Source organism: Sipha flava, unplaced genomic scaffold (genome assembly GCF_003268045.1).
Source record: "Sipha flava isolate LNK unplaced genomic scaffold, YSA_version1 275_pilon_pilon, whole genome shotgun sequence".
Lineage (NCBI taxonomy): Eukaryota > Metazoa > Arthropoda > Insecta > Hemiptera > Aphididae > Sipha > Sipha flava.
The window spans coordinates 1,365,525-1,382,435 of record NW_020272940.1 but is presented as its reverse complement, the minus strand read 5'-3'; the positions used below and the strand labels follow the sequence as shown (position 1 = coordinate 1,382,435).

Sequence of the window (16,911 nt, the reverse complement as noted above, 5' to 3'; positions counted from 1 at the left end):
TTAAAATTACTTTAATAATTATAATTAATTCTATGAGCAAAATAGACTGATTACACGACTTGGTAATACGAAAGAAATATTGAATTTATCATGAGGTAATATAAATAATATTTATAGTCATCGAGTAATTCACACTTAATAATATTTTTTTTTTTATAATAATAATAATTTTAATTGTTGATAACATATTTAAAATATATGTTTTTATAGGTCTATTTTGATATCTCCGTGTAAATATACCCACTTTTCTTCAGCATATTTAATTTTCAACATTATGAATCCTGTAACAACCTTGAGCATAAAATCTTTCATAGTCAATGTTTAGTTTGGAACCTCAGTGTTTAATTATAGTAAATTAAATCATAAATAGGAAAAATTACATTCACAAACTATGTTTAATGTTATACGATATGAATATGATTTTTTACGATGCATTAGCAAGATTTTTACGAGTGTTCATATTGTAAAATTGTATGGATCATACATTTCTTAACATCTCTTAGTTGATCTTGATTCGCAATATTTTACAAAAAAAATTGTATTTGCTTTTACGCAATAAATCGTACATATTAATACCTTAATTCCGTTTAAATATCTTAAAACCACAAGGGTCATTGCGTATGTTATGAATATTTATAATTTGTTCTTTTTCAGCGAAATATAATATTTTGTATCATACACTTACTTTCTTAACATAGCTTGTTGCTTCCTCTTCAGATACGTGCTCAGCTGATATACCACCTCTTCGCCGGATGGACTGTTGGACATGACTCGCTGGGCCCGATATAGATGCTGATTGAGAAAACTCGTCTGTTTCCCCATGTTGGCTATCAATTCCTTGCTCTTGATCCTACAGGAAAATCACAAATTCCATCATTAAAACTCAATTGTGAAATGCATCATAATATTTATGTAAATATGAGACACCTGAATACACATAGGTTCTTGGTATTTTTAATTTATAGTATAATCAAATGGGCAGTTCAATGAGAATAGCGCGTATAGTATATTTAATAACATAGATATGTGAACAAATAAAATTAATTTAAGAAAGTACCTTGTATATAATCATAACTCTCATACTAACTACGTTTAATATAATTTTCAGTCGAATGACCAACATCAAATAAAATGTGTTTATTCTATAAAATTTTTGGGTCAATAAACATGCGTGCAATCAGTCAAAGGATTTAATGAATAACCAATGTTAATACGTCAATAAATAGAGAAAAAATATTCATGTCGGAAAGGTATTTAATTTTTTCTTAGTACGCATTATGTCCATTCATTTTAATATTACAACAATGGTTAACAATTATTTTGGTTTTCTCCGCAACAATTTTATGATTGGTTAAATACTTACGATACACAAATTGTTTGTTTTTAAACTAGAATAAATAAATTTTATTGTTGCAAATTCAATAATTTTTGATTATTTCTACAAAAACTCATTGGAAACGCAGTTGTATTTTATTTTTTTATAATTTGATGAAAACATTTTTAAAAACTAGTAATACTTATTTTTCAATTATAAACATTTTGTTATGATAGTATAGTCAAAGTAACAATTTACGTTTTAGATGAACTTAAAGTTTTTAATGCCCATTAATAATAGAATAGATACAAATGAGCCAAGAAATACATTTGGAACATTTTTTTGTAATGAAATACCTAAAAATTAGTTAATTATATTGAAATTATACACACAATACACAGTACAATTATGCCATTATAAATGAGTTTGTTTACACGAACTGGGTTATAAAAGATACCATAATCAGTTTATTTCTTATATAAACTTATTTTTATATAAATATAAAAGTAAAAATAATTATTACCTAAACGAAAAAATGAGATTTTTGTTGTTTAAAAACATCTGTGTGTTTTTACTCGTCAAAAGACGCAAAACGAATTTAATAATATGTTTGCGATTACTTTAATATAGGAATAAAGAAAAAAACAGCACGTAGTGTTTTTAAAATATCATTTACATTTAAAATGTAAAAATAATCATTAAATATTATAGTACGTTTTTTTTCTTATCTCATAAACCATAAACGGCAACCTTGGGGGAAAAAATTAAATAAAAAATGAAAGTGCCAAAAGCTTTCATACAATGCATTCGAATGCAGGCAACAGTATTTAAACTGGATGTTTAGTCGTTGAACGCGAAAAAATATAAAGAATTGTGGTAAAAGTACGGATGATGTTGGTGATGAAGAAGATTGTGGAAATGAAAAGGTGTGGTAATAAATAACCCATAATGAAGCTCGATAACAAGGGTGCGAACAAAAAAGGATAATAAAATGTATTGGAGACAAAAGCGAAAAGGAAATGGTCCTAAAAAATGCCTTGGCTAGGGTATATAAGTATTGCTCGCAGAGGTCCGTTATGAGAAATGTAATAAGCAAAATGCCACTGCTGCCGTGATGACCCGTCAATATTATAATACGCAAAATATATATATGTATGTCGACGGAATGTCTGGTCCTATAAATTCGCACACGTTTTCAAGACGTGGATCATAAAATATAATACTTCGGTATCTTGAATTTATGGCAGCTGAAGTTAGTACAGTAAATGGCGGTAAATCGGGTCGCAGCGATGCGAAAAGTGGTTGTAGTAGTAGGTATATAATGATAGTGGTGGTAGAAAGGATGAGGGGGTCGTGCATGGGGGTGATAAATAACAGCAGTTATTTTTCATTATGAACGATTGGTAGTCGCGAAGAATTACATGTGTATCATACAAAATGTTAATAAATGTATGCATAATTATATTACATACACCACACACACACACACATATATATATATATATATACATGAATATTTTTAGTTTATACGCACAAGAATAGATTTCTGAGTACGTACAGTGATATATGATATACAGTCATATATGATGAAGCGGCCAGTACCAAAGATAATTTACACCTGACTGGAGGGATAGAAACTGAATATGTTATAAATTCGGTTGAATAATAGTATAATATCGTTGCTTGTACAGAGTGTGCGGTGTAGCGATGATGATGATGAGACCGGGGTAGGTACGAATTCCGCCGCCTTGCAAAGAGAAGAAGCCATACACGCATCATAAGGTTATCTAGATCCTGAGAAGTCGCCGCCATCCGCAGAGCATACGAGTATTAGTGGGTATTAACATTTTAACATTTAATTTTTTCGGGAAAATTTCAATCGGTGGTTGATTTATATTAATCGGTATCAAACAAGCGTGTATACGACGGAGAAGAATATTTCACCCCTCTCGCTGCGCCCTACCCTTTTATTGCACTCGCGTACAGTATAATATTATACTGTTCTTATTACAAGAGACTGTACAGAACACCGTTCGTCGGCAACCAAGCATACTTGCCGTTAAACACAGCAGTGGTATCCAATATAAGCGAATTCGTACACCGCACAAGTGCCTACTTTTTTTTTACAACGTGCTATGAGTAAAATGTATAACAAAACAGCGATATTTGCATTGTATAGTCAAAACGATGACTTAACAAAAAGTTTAACTTCATACGCGGTATCTATCATCACCGACGACGAGAGAATAGGTTTGAAGACGTAAACGTTTTTTAAAACTCGCCGTGTTAATATTACTGTTAAGTTATCCCATAATCATGAGTGCTAACTCGTGAAATTTTAAAATAATGAAATGAAAACTTTTTTATAATCTGATACAGTAAGAATTATCGAATGTTTTTAAAAACATAATTTTTAAAAACTTTATTACTATGTATGCAGCAGTATATCTTCATAAAACTGTTTATAATATACTATTTATTTTACAATTGGCAACGAAAAGTTCAAAATATTTTCAATGGATTTAATTTGATTTAATAACTATGGTATATATGCTATGACATATAGGTAATTATTATAATTTAAGAATTATTTTGGTTTCGAAGTAGTATCGATATCTTTTTTAATATTGAAATGCAGGTTATTAAAAAGCGTACATTACATTTTTTGTCATTATTATATTATTTGTACACACAATAATAAAGAAGTACGAATTTAAATTTCTGAAAAATAACTTTAAAGAAAATAAATGATCTATTATATTAGTGAAAAGAAAAATCGTTAGTTATTAATCTTATAAGTGAATTGGTTTAATTAATTACTAATATTCATATATTTTTATATTGATTTATGTTTATGTTATATACATACCCTTATTCAATTAATAAATTCAGCAGTGATTACGGATTTGTACTTTTTTCATAAAGGATTATTTTTTATTAATATTTCTTAAAGTGTTATGAACAATTTGTCGCTAATAATGAATGAAAACAAAAAAAAAACAATTGATAAATTGTAAAATAAACTTTAAATTGTGTTACAAAAGAATACATAAACCATTATTTTTAAAATGTTCGAGAATTTAGTTAAGGCATTATATTTTTATTAAAATATTGTTTAGATTACCAACAAAATTATGCTTGTTGAATTTCAATCGAATGTTTAACTAAATTAAATTAAAAAACACATTTAAATGAGATTAAATAGGGTTTGGTCATTTTTGAATATTCCAAAAAAATAACACCAAAATAACTGTTCGGTTAAGTTAATTTACATTTATAAGCAAGGTTACTCGAATTTTAAATTACATAAACTAATATATGATATTTTGTTGATGAAAAATTCAAGAATATTTGTTTAAAATGCTTTGTTATGTAACTTTTAAAACATCAATGTCTGCTTACCAACTATAAACTCAACGTCACATGTCAAATGAACTAAAAAAACAAATTTAACAAGATAGGAAGCATATTTAAATAACCGAGTATGCCAAACGTAAGTGATGCATTTGAAGCAAGACCAAAAGTAATGGAGATGAAAACATCAAATTATTGATTAGAAACAAATACAAGAGTTATAAATACTTAATATATACAATGTTTTTGTAAGATTTCATAGTCTTCATTGATCATGTCTCAAATAACTAGAATAAAAACGTAGTACGATTGATACTGTATGTAGAACTCATTAATTTACAGTCAACTTGCGGTATAACGAAGTTCGATGTAACGAAAATCTCGATATAACATATAAAACTGTCGGACCCTTAAAAATTTTGTGATATTACGAAAAATTAAAAGTATTTTGGTTCCCTCGAAATAACGAAGATTTTTTGGCTAAAGTTCACGCAATGTAACGAATTTTTACTATTTTGGAGATTGATACTGCACATTTTACGAGTTTGTTTCAACCATTCTTATGCGATAAGATAATGTTCATGTATCGTTTATATAATACACGTCTGTTAAATGTAAATTGTATTTAATATAAATAAAAATTTGTTGCTATCGACAAAGATTTGATTATCTGTGGAGTTCTCAATAACGATGAGATTTTGAATAAAGCTGATGACGAAGAGCCCCCCGTAATCTCGAATAAAGCAAAATTAGGTCTCCACGCCGTCTTAAGTTTTTTACTAAGACATGATATTGACGACAGTGTATTTTGTAATATTCTAAATTTGAACAACACTATTAATTACGTAAGCGCAAGTGGATACACACACACAAAAAAAAAAAAATAACCTATTTTTTAAAAAAATAAATAAGTATGTGTAATAAACAAAAAATTTATGAATGTATCTAATAAAATATTTAATAATAATCAAATATTGTATGTAGGTATGTAATTATAAAAATCTAAATTTTCTTTTAAATATCCTATAAACAAATTTTGTTGATTTATACTTTTGATATAATGAATTTCGATGAAACGAACTTTCGATATAATGAACTTTTTGTTCGGTCCCTTGAAATTCGTTATATCGCGAGTTGACTGTATTAAGTAGATAAATGTTAATTATAAAAGTATTGTATTAAGTATAGCATCTAAAAAAAATTATATTTAAAAATAAAAATTGAACGTATGGCTTACTAAGTTTAACAGTTTAAAATAGAACAAGAAAACGTGTATCTGCAGATTAGTATGTAGTTAGTATAAACAGGTGATTAAAAAAAAAAAAAAAAAAACCAGCAAAGGTAATAAAATGTTACAGCAGTTTATGAACATTAATTTAATGATTATGTAACGAACAAAAATAAAAATTGCATTTAATAGATATTAAAGGTATTAAATGTTTTTGACACATATATAAGTTGTTATGTAAACTGTATAAAAATGGTTTCACAATAATATTTTATTGAATTTTTTTATGTTACATTTAAATTTATTTGAGGACAAAGTGAACAAAATATTATTATATTATACATAACATAATCAGTATGTATAATAAAATAGAGTTAAAAATAATTTTAACATTAACATTATGATTATAATTTTAAACTATATTATTAGTAAAAGTAATTTTTGAAATTGTAAGCTATAGGTGTTATTTATAAATTATTTCGAAACTTGAGGTCCAAAAAAAAAGAAACCAAAGAAATAAAAGTTTTCATGATTGTTTTTACGATTGGAATTTGATAGTCTTCTTTTTTTTTATTTATTTATGAACTTTGGAATGTTTAAAATTTAAAATCACAATAGCACACAATATCATACTACAGCTGTATTTAATAAATAAGGTAAAAATTTTCACAAAGAATGAAAAATTTATTAAATAATTCAATTTAATAGAGAATACATAAAAAGTGGATGGATGGAGCGAGTTTTAGTGAAACAGTGTGTCAAGATGTTAACAAAACAAACATTTTTTCTTTGAAAAAAACATGACATGTTTATAGGCACAAGTGTTTTTTTTTTTTTTTTATGTATATTATAAAGGAGAAGGAAAGGTAGAAAATCGATTATCAAGCGTCTAACTGACGTAGGTCAAAGCAAAGATTGATAAATTATTGACGGGACACCCACACCATTTCTCACCCATTCACATCTTACAACAATATAAACACACTCGCAACTAACCTAACTACTGTAGTGTACATTATACATTAAATGCTTAAACTGGCTACGGAGGCTGTTGCACAAAATTCATTGTGAAATAACATAGTTTACAGAGAACCGATTATGTTCAAATCTAAGTTTAACGATTATTATTTAGAAGATTTATATTTTTACGAATAAAAAAATTTAATGGGAACAAGTGTCGCTCACGTGTACTCGTGTGTACATCAGTTTAAACTAGAGTATTTATTGCTATACACGAACACGTACTGGTATTTAAATTAATGTAAATATCCTTCCTTGAATTGAAAAAAATATGTTTTTATAACATTTAATGATATTAGTTTCTCTATACATGATTTCTTAAAAGTTGAAATAATAGAGTTAAAGTTTAATACAAATCATTGGTACTAGATTATATTATTAATTAAACTTTGGCAGATCGTGATTCAATTAAATCGAAAGAAGTTTAATAATATCAATTAATTTAAAGTAAAAGCTTTAAAATAAATTTATAATATTATGAAAGGCAAACACTCAGTGTTACCGAACGAGTATTTTATCAGGGTTAGGATGTTATTTATAACATTTTGTGAGAAATGTAAAATTTTATATTTTTCGAAAAAGTATACGTAATTCATAACGAATATATTAAATACTTAATTTTGTTATTTAAAACAAGTTTATTTTTAAAAATTTGAAATTAAAGTTGTATAAAACATTATACAATTTATACGCTACATATAACGTTATAATCAGTACTCGAATTGGGAAAAAATAAGTAGAGGAGCTCAGTCCAACGATTTGAAAACTGTGTTCCATGTGCGCAATTATTTAACACAGACCCGTGGGGGGTTTTGTCCCTGACCCCCCCCCTCCGCCAACCTTACATATATTTTGAATGCCTCTTTTCAGCTTAACTAATATTTAAATTCCAAGTATATTATATTTTGATAGCAATACCAACATCCTACATGTTACAATAGAAAATAAAAATAAAATAATAATTAACATAATTGTAGGCGATCAGACAGTTTCATGAATCGAATGATATAATCATATATTTGGTTTTTTGTTTTTATTTATTTTTACTCTTTAGTGCGAGCCACGGCCTTAGATAATTAGTTGTGGTGTGGGCATTTATTTCTTTCCGAAATTACGATATCGTCGATCGCCAATATTAATAACAAATCGTACAATGTATAAAGTATAATATACCAAATTCACAGACATTGCTATTTATATTTCATCAGAAATGATGACGTTGTCCCTTATCATAACCACCATATAATCTTTAATTATGAAAATAGTTTTGATATTATAAATCGTAAAATTCGTTTTCAAATTGAAGTAAATTGAAATTCACATAAAAATTATTTTGGACATCAATTAGGATGAACGTCCCCTCGTTCCGGTGAAAAAATATAGTTGGGGTACGAAAAAAAAAAAAGTAGAGGAGCTCCGTCCCTGTGCACCTCCTCCCTCAATTACAGCACTGGTTATAATAGCTTAAAGGAAAAAAGTCAACCATGATTGTTTATCAATAATTAAACTTCTTGAATTTTGGATTTTAAAGTAAATATTGATAAACGACAACATTATATATAAAAAAAAAACCTCATATTATATGGTTTACTGAACAAAACTGTTAAAAGTATATCTTAATAACAGATATTTTACAAGCTGTATTACATATTGTTTCGAAAATTAGCTTGTTCTTGTTTCCACTGATAGGCATTATCATTTATGATTTCCTTGAAGAATACTGAAAACATCATTCTTAGGATTATGTTCGAAAAATATCTTAGATAAATGTGTATGGGGTTTGATGTGAAATATGGTTTAGGATCTTAGAAACCATAAATCATACGCGATTTTTGATAGTATATAAACAGGTTACAGATAGTATACTCACGCTTTGGTCCCAGTCATTCAAAGTGATTCAGTTACTCGATTAAGTATCATTTAAACTTTTTAATTACATTTTTTTCTGGGAAAAAAGTAAGTATTTAAGTTAAATTTTTCAACTTGTATATTGAAAGTTCCTTCGTTAATACACTATTAATAATAATAATAACTGTCATGGAGTTGGTCACCTGTAGTGTGATCACACGAGAGAAGTCGTATTTGTTACATATATATATATATATATATATATATTTAATAACCTTATACAGTATTATATGCCAAACAACTTTTCATAATTTCTTTTAAAGATAATTGAACGTAATAAAACTGGAAATACTAAATATAAATCATAAATTATTATTTTTTTTTTATAATAAAAACAAAAATAGAATAATAATAATAAAAAGTAGGTAGTTTTAGTTTAATTGATTGTTTAATGGTGTATTAGTTTTTCATAATATTAAGACAATCCGGTTTCGTTGTACTAGAAAAAATGTTTATTTAGTACAATGTATGTATGTATGTTCACTGTTGAAAGAAAAAAGTGTTAAAAATATTAGACTTTAAAACTTAAACGCGGATCATAATTTAACCACAGCGTGATTAAACGACTCACTAATTAGTGTCGTTCGATTTTTAGTCTACAAATACTGAAATTGAAGAATTAAAGTAAACGTATTTTAGCTTCATAATTTACTATGTTATATGTTTATTTCTATAAAAATTTATTTAGAATACCATACAATATTTTTACTCTTATCACTAAACAGTGTGTACATAAAAATGAATTATTTTCTTAGCATCTACTTAATTTTATATGTTTTACATAGTTTCAATATTTAAAACCATGTATAATACTACTAAATTTATTAAAAGTGTTAAATTATTATTATTTTTTGAAATCATTCTTTTAATCTTTTTAAATTCATGAAAGAAACTAAATATGAAACTTCTTTGTTTTACTTTTATGTATTAATCACATCATGAGTAAAGTTAGAATACATAACTTTAAATTCATGGTTGAATATTATGTCTTGTCACCTCTTTAAAGCAATGTATTCATATATTTAACGCAATAAACAGACAATAATATAATATTATAAAGTAATAAATAAAAATATTTTCAAAGTATCTAAATTAATGTTGTTATAAGTTTCTATTTTAACAGTCTTAAAAAAAAACTTATAAAATAATTTGACTACTATCACTTTAAAATATCAGGAAAACTGAAATTTGATATATTTTCACATGTAATTCAATGTTCATGATTTCAATTAATAAAGCCAACATAAATTTGAATGAACTTTAAACCTTTGGTATTGCAATTAAATAGTGGTTTCTTACTTCTGTAGAATTTATACAACTCTATAATTATTTTGATTGTAATTAAATGAATAGCTACAGTAACAGTGATCCATTAAAGTAATGTTTAGATCATCAATCTTTAGCGAACGCACCAAAATAAATCAAATTAAATATTAACCGGTAAACTTAAATGATCGACAAAGTCTATGACGCCGTAACCAATGAGATTTAAGGGATGAAAAAAAAATAGCGAACTTTTTCACAAATACTTGACGGATAACAAACGAATAATCAGTCATCTATGCTGCTACAGTTAGTTACAGATAGTCACTATTAAAAATTATAGTAATTTATAAATTTCTTCCTAACATTTTAATGAAGCTATGCTTTTAAATTTTCAGTTGATTAAAAAACTCTCGTATGAATCATCCTAATAAGTTCATTAATATCAATTGAGGGTTTTATTACGTTATATGGCGGATTTAATATTTAGTTATAATTAAAATCCAGTATTGTTTCGAAAAATAGATTGATGAATTGTACCTTTTAAAAAAATGTATATTTTATACTATTACCATAGTAAAAACATAGTTAACGAGAACAGATATAGTTAGATAGTCAATAACTTAATCCCCATCCCTGAGCGTAATAATGCATATAATTATTATTTAAAATTGAACTTGATATTGTTGGAGTGACAACATACTATCAATAATAGTTAATAATAATTAATAATATTAATATTGATAATAAATTTCTAAGTTACAGGATTCATTGTCGAATTTGTAAATTCATTGAACATTACAAAGAGATTTTTGGTTAATATTTTATTCATCATAGTCACGAGTCAAACAGTTATAAACAGTTATATACGTTTGTAAACTTTGTCAAGCAGAAAATATTCGTAATTATTAAGTTTATAACTAATACCCGGAAATAGCACTTAAACAATGAAATTTACATTGGGCATTTTACTATATAACCACTAAGTCTGGGTTTTGACACCTAAATCCCTTGTTATTCCTCCATTATAAGTCTTTGATTAAATTAAGGGTCTTTATTAATAATTATTTTCATCCTGAAATATTTAGTACTTAAACAATTCATCCACTCATTTTATTAAATACCGAAAAAGAATTACAAATTATAGAGTAATCGAAGAAAATAGTATGTGTACAATTTAAGTTGAGTTTGAAATTAAAATTGCTGATGTTGGCAAAAATACTGTTGTATTTGAAAACGGTAAATAAAACGTGCTGCTGCATTGTATAATTATGTTAAATATATATATATATATATTTTTTTTTTTCAAGGACTAAGTATTTTTTTCGAATTTGATCAAGAATTTGTGTTTTATGAACTGTTATCTATTCTCTTAAATAAAATGTAGGTATATTAACGTCTAGAATAAGATTCAATAGCACGTTGAATAAGCTACATTTCAAGTAGCAATAATAATACGATTTTAAGTTTAGACGCTCAGTAATAGAGTTAGGTTTGAATTTATAATAAATGTAATAACTAAGCACACCTGTTTGGAATTTTAATGGAATGAAATTATACTTAATTTAATTGAAACTATTGACTTCGAAAAAGCTTAAATAATTTACACTTAATTGCATAAATATAAATTTCCATTCGTTTTTGTGCATTTCAAAAACTGGCAAAATATTCTTAAATTCTATTGATTATTAGTAATTTTCGTCATTAAAGATTCTGAACGAAGCGAGTAATGTGTTTTATTTTAGATTTATTTGGTTCAATGAATATGAGTTACAAATGATTATTAAAAAAACCATTCAATAAAAACCAATTAGTACAAAAACGTCAAATATATATATATATATATGTGACAATATAATTATTTTTTATTAGGTAACCACGATTAAACAGTATGATCTAAATAATTTTCATAAAATATAATTATTATTTATTAAATCCATTCCTCACTTCGTTCAAAATCTCAAATGTTCAACACAATATAATTACCTAAGCATAATATTAAGTTTATTTATGAAGTATTTAATAATATTCTAAAAAACTAGTCTACCTAACTAACTTACACAGTACATTTCATACATTTATCTTTAAATTAAAAAAAAAAAAAAAAGTAAAATAAGTTATAGAAAACAAATATTTACAGGCAAATTATTAAAATAAAATATTATAAATATATATATACATAAATATATGATTAATAAATATAGAAACTGAGCTTAGTTTAAAAAATTTGGCCAACTCAAGTGTTGGACATTTGAAATATATTTATGACCGCTGTATGGTCGTTGTAAATTACGTCCCATTTTAAATTTTTTTTGTAAATTGTGGCCTAGATATATTTTATACATACGTAAATTGCGGCCTGAGTATATTTTTGTACATATGCCTACCTAAATATTTTTTACTCATACGTAAATTACGTCTAAGACTTTTTTCGCAAAATCAATATTTTCTTTTCCATTTTTCAGACTTAGGACTGGCAATATAATTATGATCTTTTAAACTATACGAGCATATACAAATATTATCATTATTTAAAAAAAAAAAAAAAAACATTTACACGTTTTAACTGTGCAACACCAACGTTGAATATAATTTTTTAGCAATTTGTGAAAACGAAGTTTAAAACTATCGAGTATTTTCTACGTTTTATTCCTCTCGCTTTTCATAAAGTTCATTTTTATTAGATCGAAAAAAAATATTCATTAGTTTACTATAGAGCAACGTAAAAACTCGTGCGTAAGAACTTCGATCAAATGCACACTAATATTATGGCTACTAATATTATGTAAGTGAACTTATTAATACTTATCTTTAAATTGTACAGCCGACCGGAAATCGGAATATCCCAGATTTACGTACATTTCAAATATACCCGGGACGCAATTTTACGTATGTTTTAAAAGTACACATGCTGAAATTTACATAGTACTCGTATATGACTATGACCTTTTTTTGGGGACACAATTTAGTAATTCCGTTATGACCGTATATTAATTACCATGACAAAAATAAATTTTAATATGATTATAGGTTTCGGTTTGATTTGACAATTTAACTATTTAATGATAATTTGGTTTTTATACAAATTAATTTAAATAAAAAATACTATCAAAATTAAAGTTATTGATTAAAATATAAAACAATGAATGTTTTAAAACGATCTACATAGAAAAATCCAATAAAATCAGTGACGTATTCAGAATTCATTTAACAGGGGTGTTTTAAAATTTAATAGACTTATAGTAAGTGGGGATTCTCCCCCCCCCACGTATTACATTTATAAATACCATGTATATATATCAATTATTATATTAATGAAAATGATTTTACATATACTAACGTTTATTTAAATTATACTGTAAGTAAGTTTGCAATTTGGTGAAATACCATAAAATACGGTCGATGGGGGGGGGGGTGTTCCAACACCCATATCACCTCTTCTAAATACGCCCCTGAATAAAATACATGAACAAATGCATAATACGAGTACACATCAGTTCAGTTCCATTTCGTGATTGCTTTAAATAGTAATAAAAATTACTTAAATATGAATATATTTACATATAAATTATGAAAAATTATAATACAATACGATAAAATAAAATCAAGAAATTTTTTTATTATTGAAGTGTAAATATAAAAATATTATAAATATTAAAAATATTGAATAATATAGAATAATTCGGAATCACTGTTTCACGGTTTTAAATACATTTACGAGTAATAAATCTCAATATCTCGTATTAAAATGTGTATATATTTCAAAAATATATTAATTTAGATAAAAAATATGTATTTTTGAAAATAATAGTTGACGAGAAATATTATACTTCCAATGTTACAAAATAATCAGTAGGTAATAGATACAACCCCATTAATGTTTCTGAGTAATTTAGTGTAATAATATTTAGTTGCCAAGTTATATTTATGATACGTTAATGTTTCTAATTTTTGTCTAGAAATCAGGTAGTTTTGTATTACCTTTTTATAGGATAAAAATTTAATATTGTTGATCAGTCAACATTGATTAATGACTAATTTTGCATCAAAAATATCACTTTTAAATACCAATGGAATTCTTAAAAATCAGTTAACAACAATTACAAATGCTACTAAGATGCGTGCCAACTTGAAATTCTTTAATGATAAAAAATTTGGTTAGTGTCCAACGCATTCCGAAGTCACAGAATTTATTTTTTTTGTCTTCTCATACTCATATACAATAATTTATTGTATTTAATAATAAAAAATATAATACAATATTAAACCTTAAACATTAATACTATTAAGCATGCAATTTTATTAGATGAAATAAAATAAATTAAGCGTACAACACGTTTAGGATAAATATTTAATATTCTCAAATTTGACGGGGAAAACATTCAGGCGGCAAAAATGAGTTTTTCGAATGAAATATTTCAACTAACTACACGTATACTATATGAAATACAATACACGTACGAAGCATAAATGGGCTCTGTAAAATATTAATGTTTATACCTATAAAATAATTAATTGTCTTTAATAAATTATTATAACCATTTATTTATATTGTAAATTATATGAAAATTGTTTAAGTTGAAGCTGAAAAAATTACTTCGTTTGATCACCAAAAATTGTATATATTTTTATAATTATTTGAAGACTTTTGTTCTTTCTATTGATTTAAATAAATCAATATTGAACATTATACGAAAAATATGCCAAAATAATAATGTGTATAACTTATGTCTAACCTTATGATATTTTATGATGATTCAAAAAAGATTACTCAAGGACTTGAACAGTATAAGATTTGAGATGATAAGAATTCTTGTAAAAAAATTGATATTTTAAATTTTAAGGAATAAAATGTTTAATGTTTAATGTTTTGTTATGATGTACACGCATATTTTACCAAATCAAATAAATAACTATTTTCACGCAGATTAATACAGAAACGTTAGTAAAATTGAAAAATGAATGTAAAGAACTGTACCTATATAATTGATCAAAATACCAATATTTTTCCTTAGTCAACTCGATGAAACTCATTTCAAAATGTACAATTCTCAATATTACGCAGAATTAACAAAATCGATTGATTAAAGGTAAACGGTTGTAATTTCCTCGCTTTCATTCACGTGGGTCCAATGGTGGCATAATCTGGGTAACGTCAACATCGAAAGTCCACGAATCACGCAATAAGCGCATAATACATACTCGCACACACACATGCATTATGTGTACATACGTGTGAGGAATATAATAGTACGGTGCGTACATTTTTACGTGTATATTATATAAAAAATTTTCACTAATTTGTTCTCGACGGATGAATACGTAATACGAAATAAACATATTGTTAACCTTATTCAAATGCATTTATGGAAATATTTAATCAATAATAAATAAATTATCCACGAATATGTAGATTATGAAGATTACAGGGGCGCATCCAGGATTTTTTTTTAGGGGGGGCTAAATTCAAATAATTATAATATTAATAGGTAGTTTTTATATTGAAATATGTACAGAAATCTTAAAGCTGCACACAATGCTGTTCTTCAGAGTTTTCCGCAGTATAAAATAGTTTGCTGTAAATTCCATTTAGAACAAAGTTGGTTCAGACATTAACAGAAAAATAAAAGTTTATTTAAAGAATACTCAAATGATTCTTAAGTAGGAAGGTGGCTTAAATAAAATAATTGATATACTATAGTTGATAATTTTTTTTATAACAATTTAAAGTCAAATGTCAATTGTCAATAAACCTAATAAAATTATCAAAATATTTGGGGCTAGCCATTATGGGAGGGGGGGCTAAAGCCCGTTAGCCACCCCCTTGGGTGCGCCCTTGGAAGATTATACAGCAATACTAAACCATAACAGTGTAGTAATAATACTATTACTACAGTTAAGAGACAATATTGTGCACTAGGTCTAGGTAAATATATATACCTGGGGTGTGATTTTAAATAAAATTCCGATAAGTTTTCTCGCTAATTCAGTATCTACTATAAGCGACCTGTGGCCGATATTTTCTATGTAACCACCGAAAATCATCTTAGCATGCAACACGGTCTTTCCTTTACTGGTATTATCCGTACCTGCGGCAATAATGTTAATGCGATGTAATATAATATTGATTATTCAATTGTGTTAATGTAATTTGATTTTGGAACTGTATATTTACGCACAAACGAAAAATGAACACAACATGATGATATGTACACACAGTTTGATTGTTTAACAATAAATAGTTTAATTAAATAATGTGATATCCAACTCGAATGTAGATGCAATTAAATCAATAATTTGGTTGCTCAACTATTGCAAATGTAATATAAAAATAACAATTTATTCATTTTTTATTTTTTTTTTTTAACAAAATCAATTCATGATTTTAGATATGTTTTGAAAACTTTTTTCTACAATTTTAATCAATTTTAACAATTCAGACAATTATAATATACAATTCATTAATCAATATAAACTAGTTATCAATGATTTTCAGAATTTTTAAAAGTGAATATAATATAAAAAAAGAGCTATTGAAGTATTATTATTTAGCAGTTTCTTTACTACGCCGATAAAAGGGTAACGAACGGTTTCACTCAATTGCAGATTAAATTTAACAATATAATATGGAAATTTCAAATGAAAACATACTATAGTGGTATCATACGAGTAGCTTAGTAAATTCAAAAGAATAATACGTAAAATAATTTTAATATCTGTATACATTACTACAACCAGTACGAGAATATTGATTCAGTACGTATGTACTAGTATATTCAGTGGTGTTATAAATTACCAATTTTCTTTAATAATAAATTATATA

The 16,911-nt window shown here is 26.0% G+C and overlaps 1 protein-coding gene across 2 annotated transcripts in view; it reads right to left on the bottom strand.

Moving 5' to 3' along the window:
- The window catches only part of LOC112685389 (cAMP-dependent protein kinase type I regulatory subunit), an 81,855-nt gene that overhangs the window by 28,857 nt on the left and 36,087 nt on the right, over positions 1 to 16,911 (bottom strand). For both annotated transcript variants that reach the window (XM_025557244.1, XM_025557245.1), the window contains exon 2: positions 686 to 850. In XM_025557244.1, coding sequence (XP_025413029.1) covers positions 686 to 850 — 165 coding nt within the window. The remainder of the gene's footprint in view (positions 1 to 685; positions 851 to 16,911) is intronic.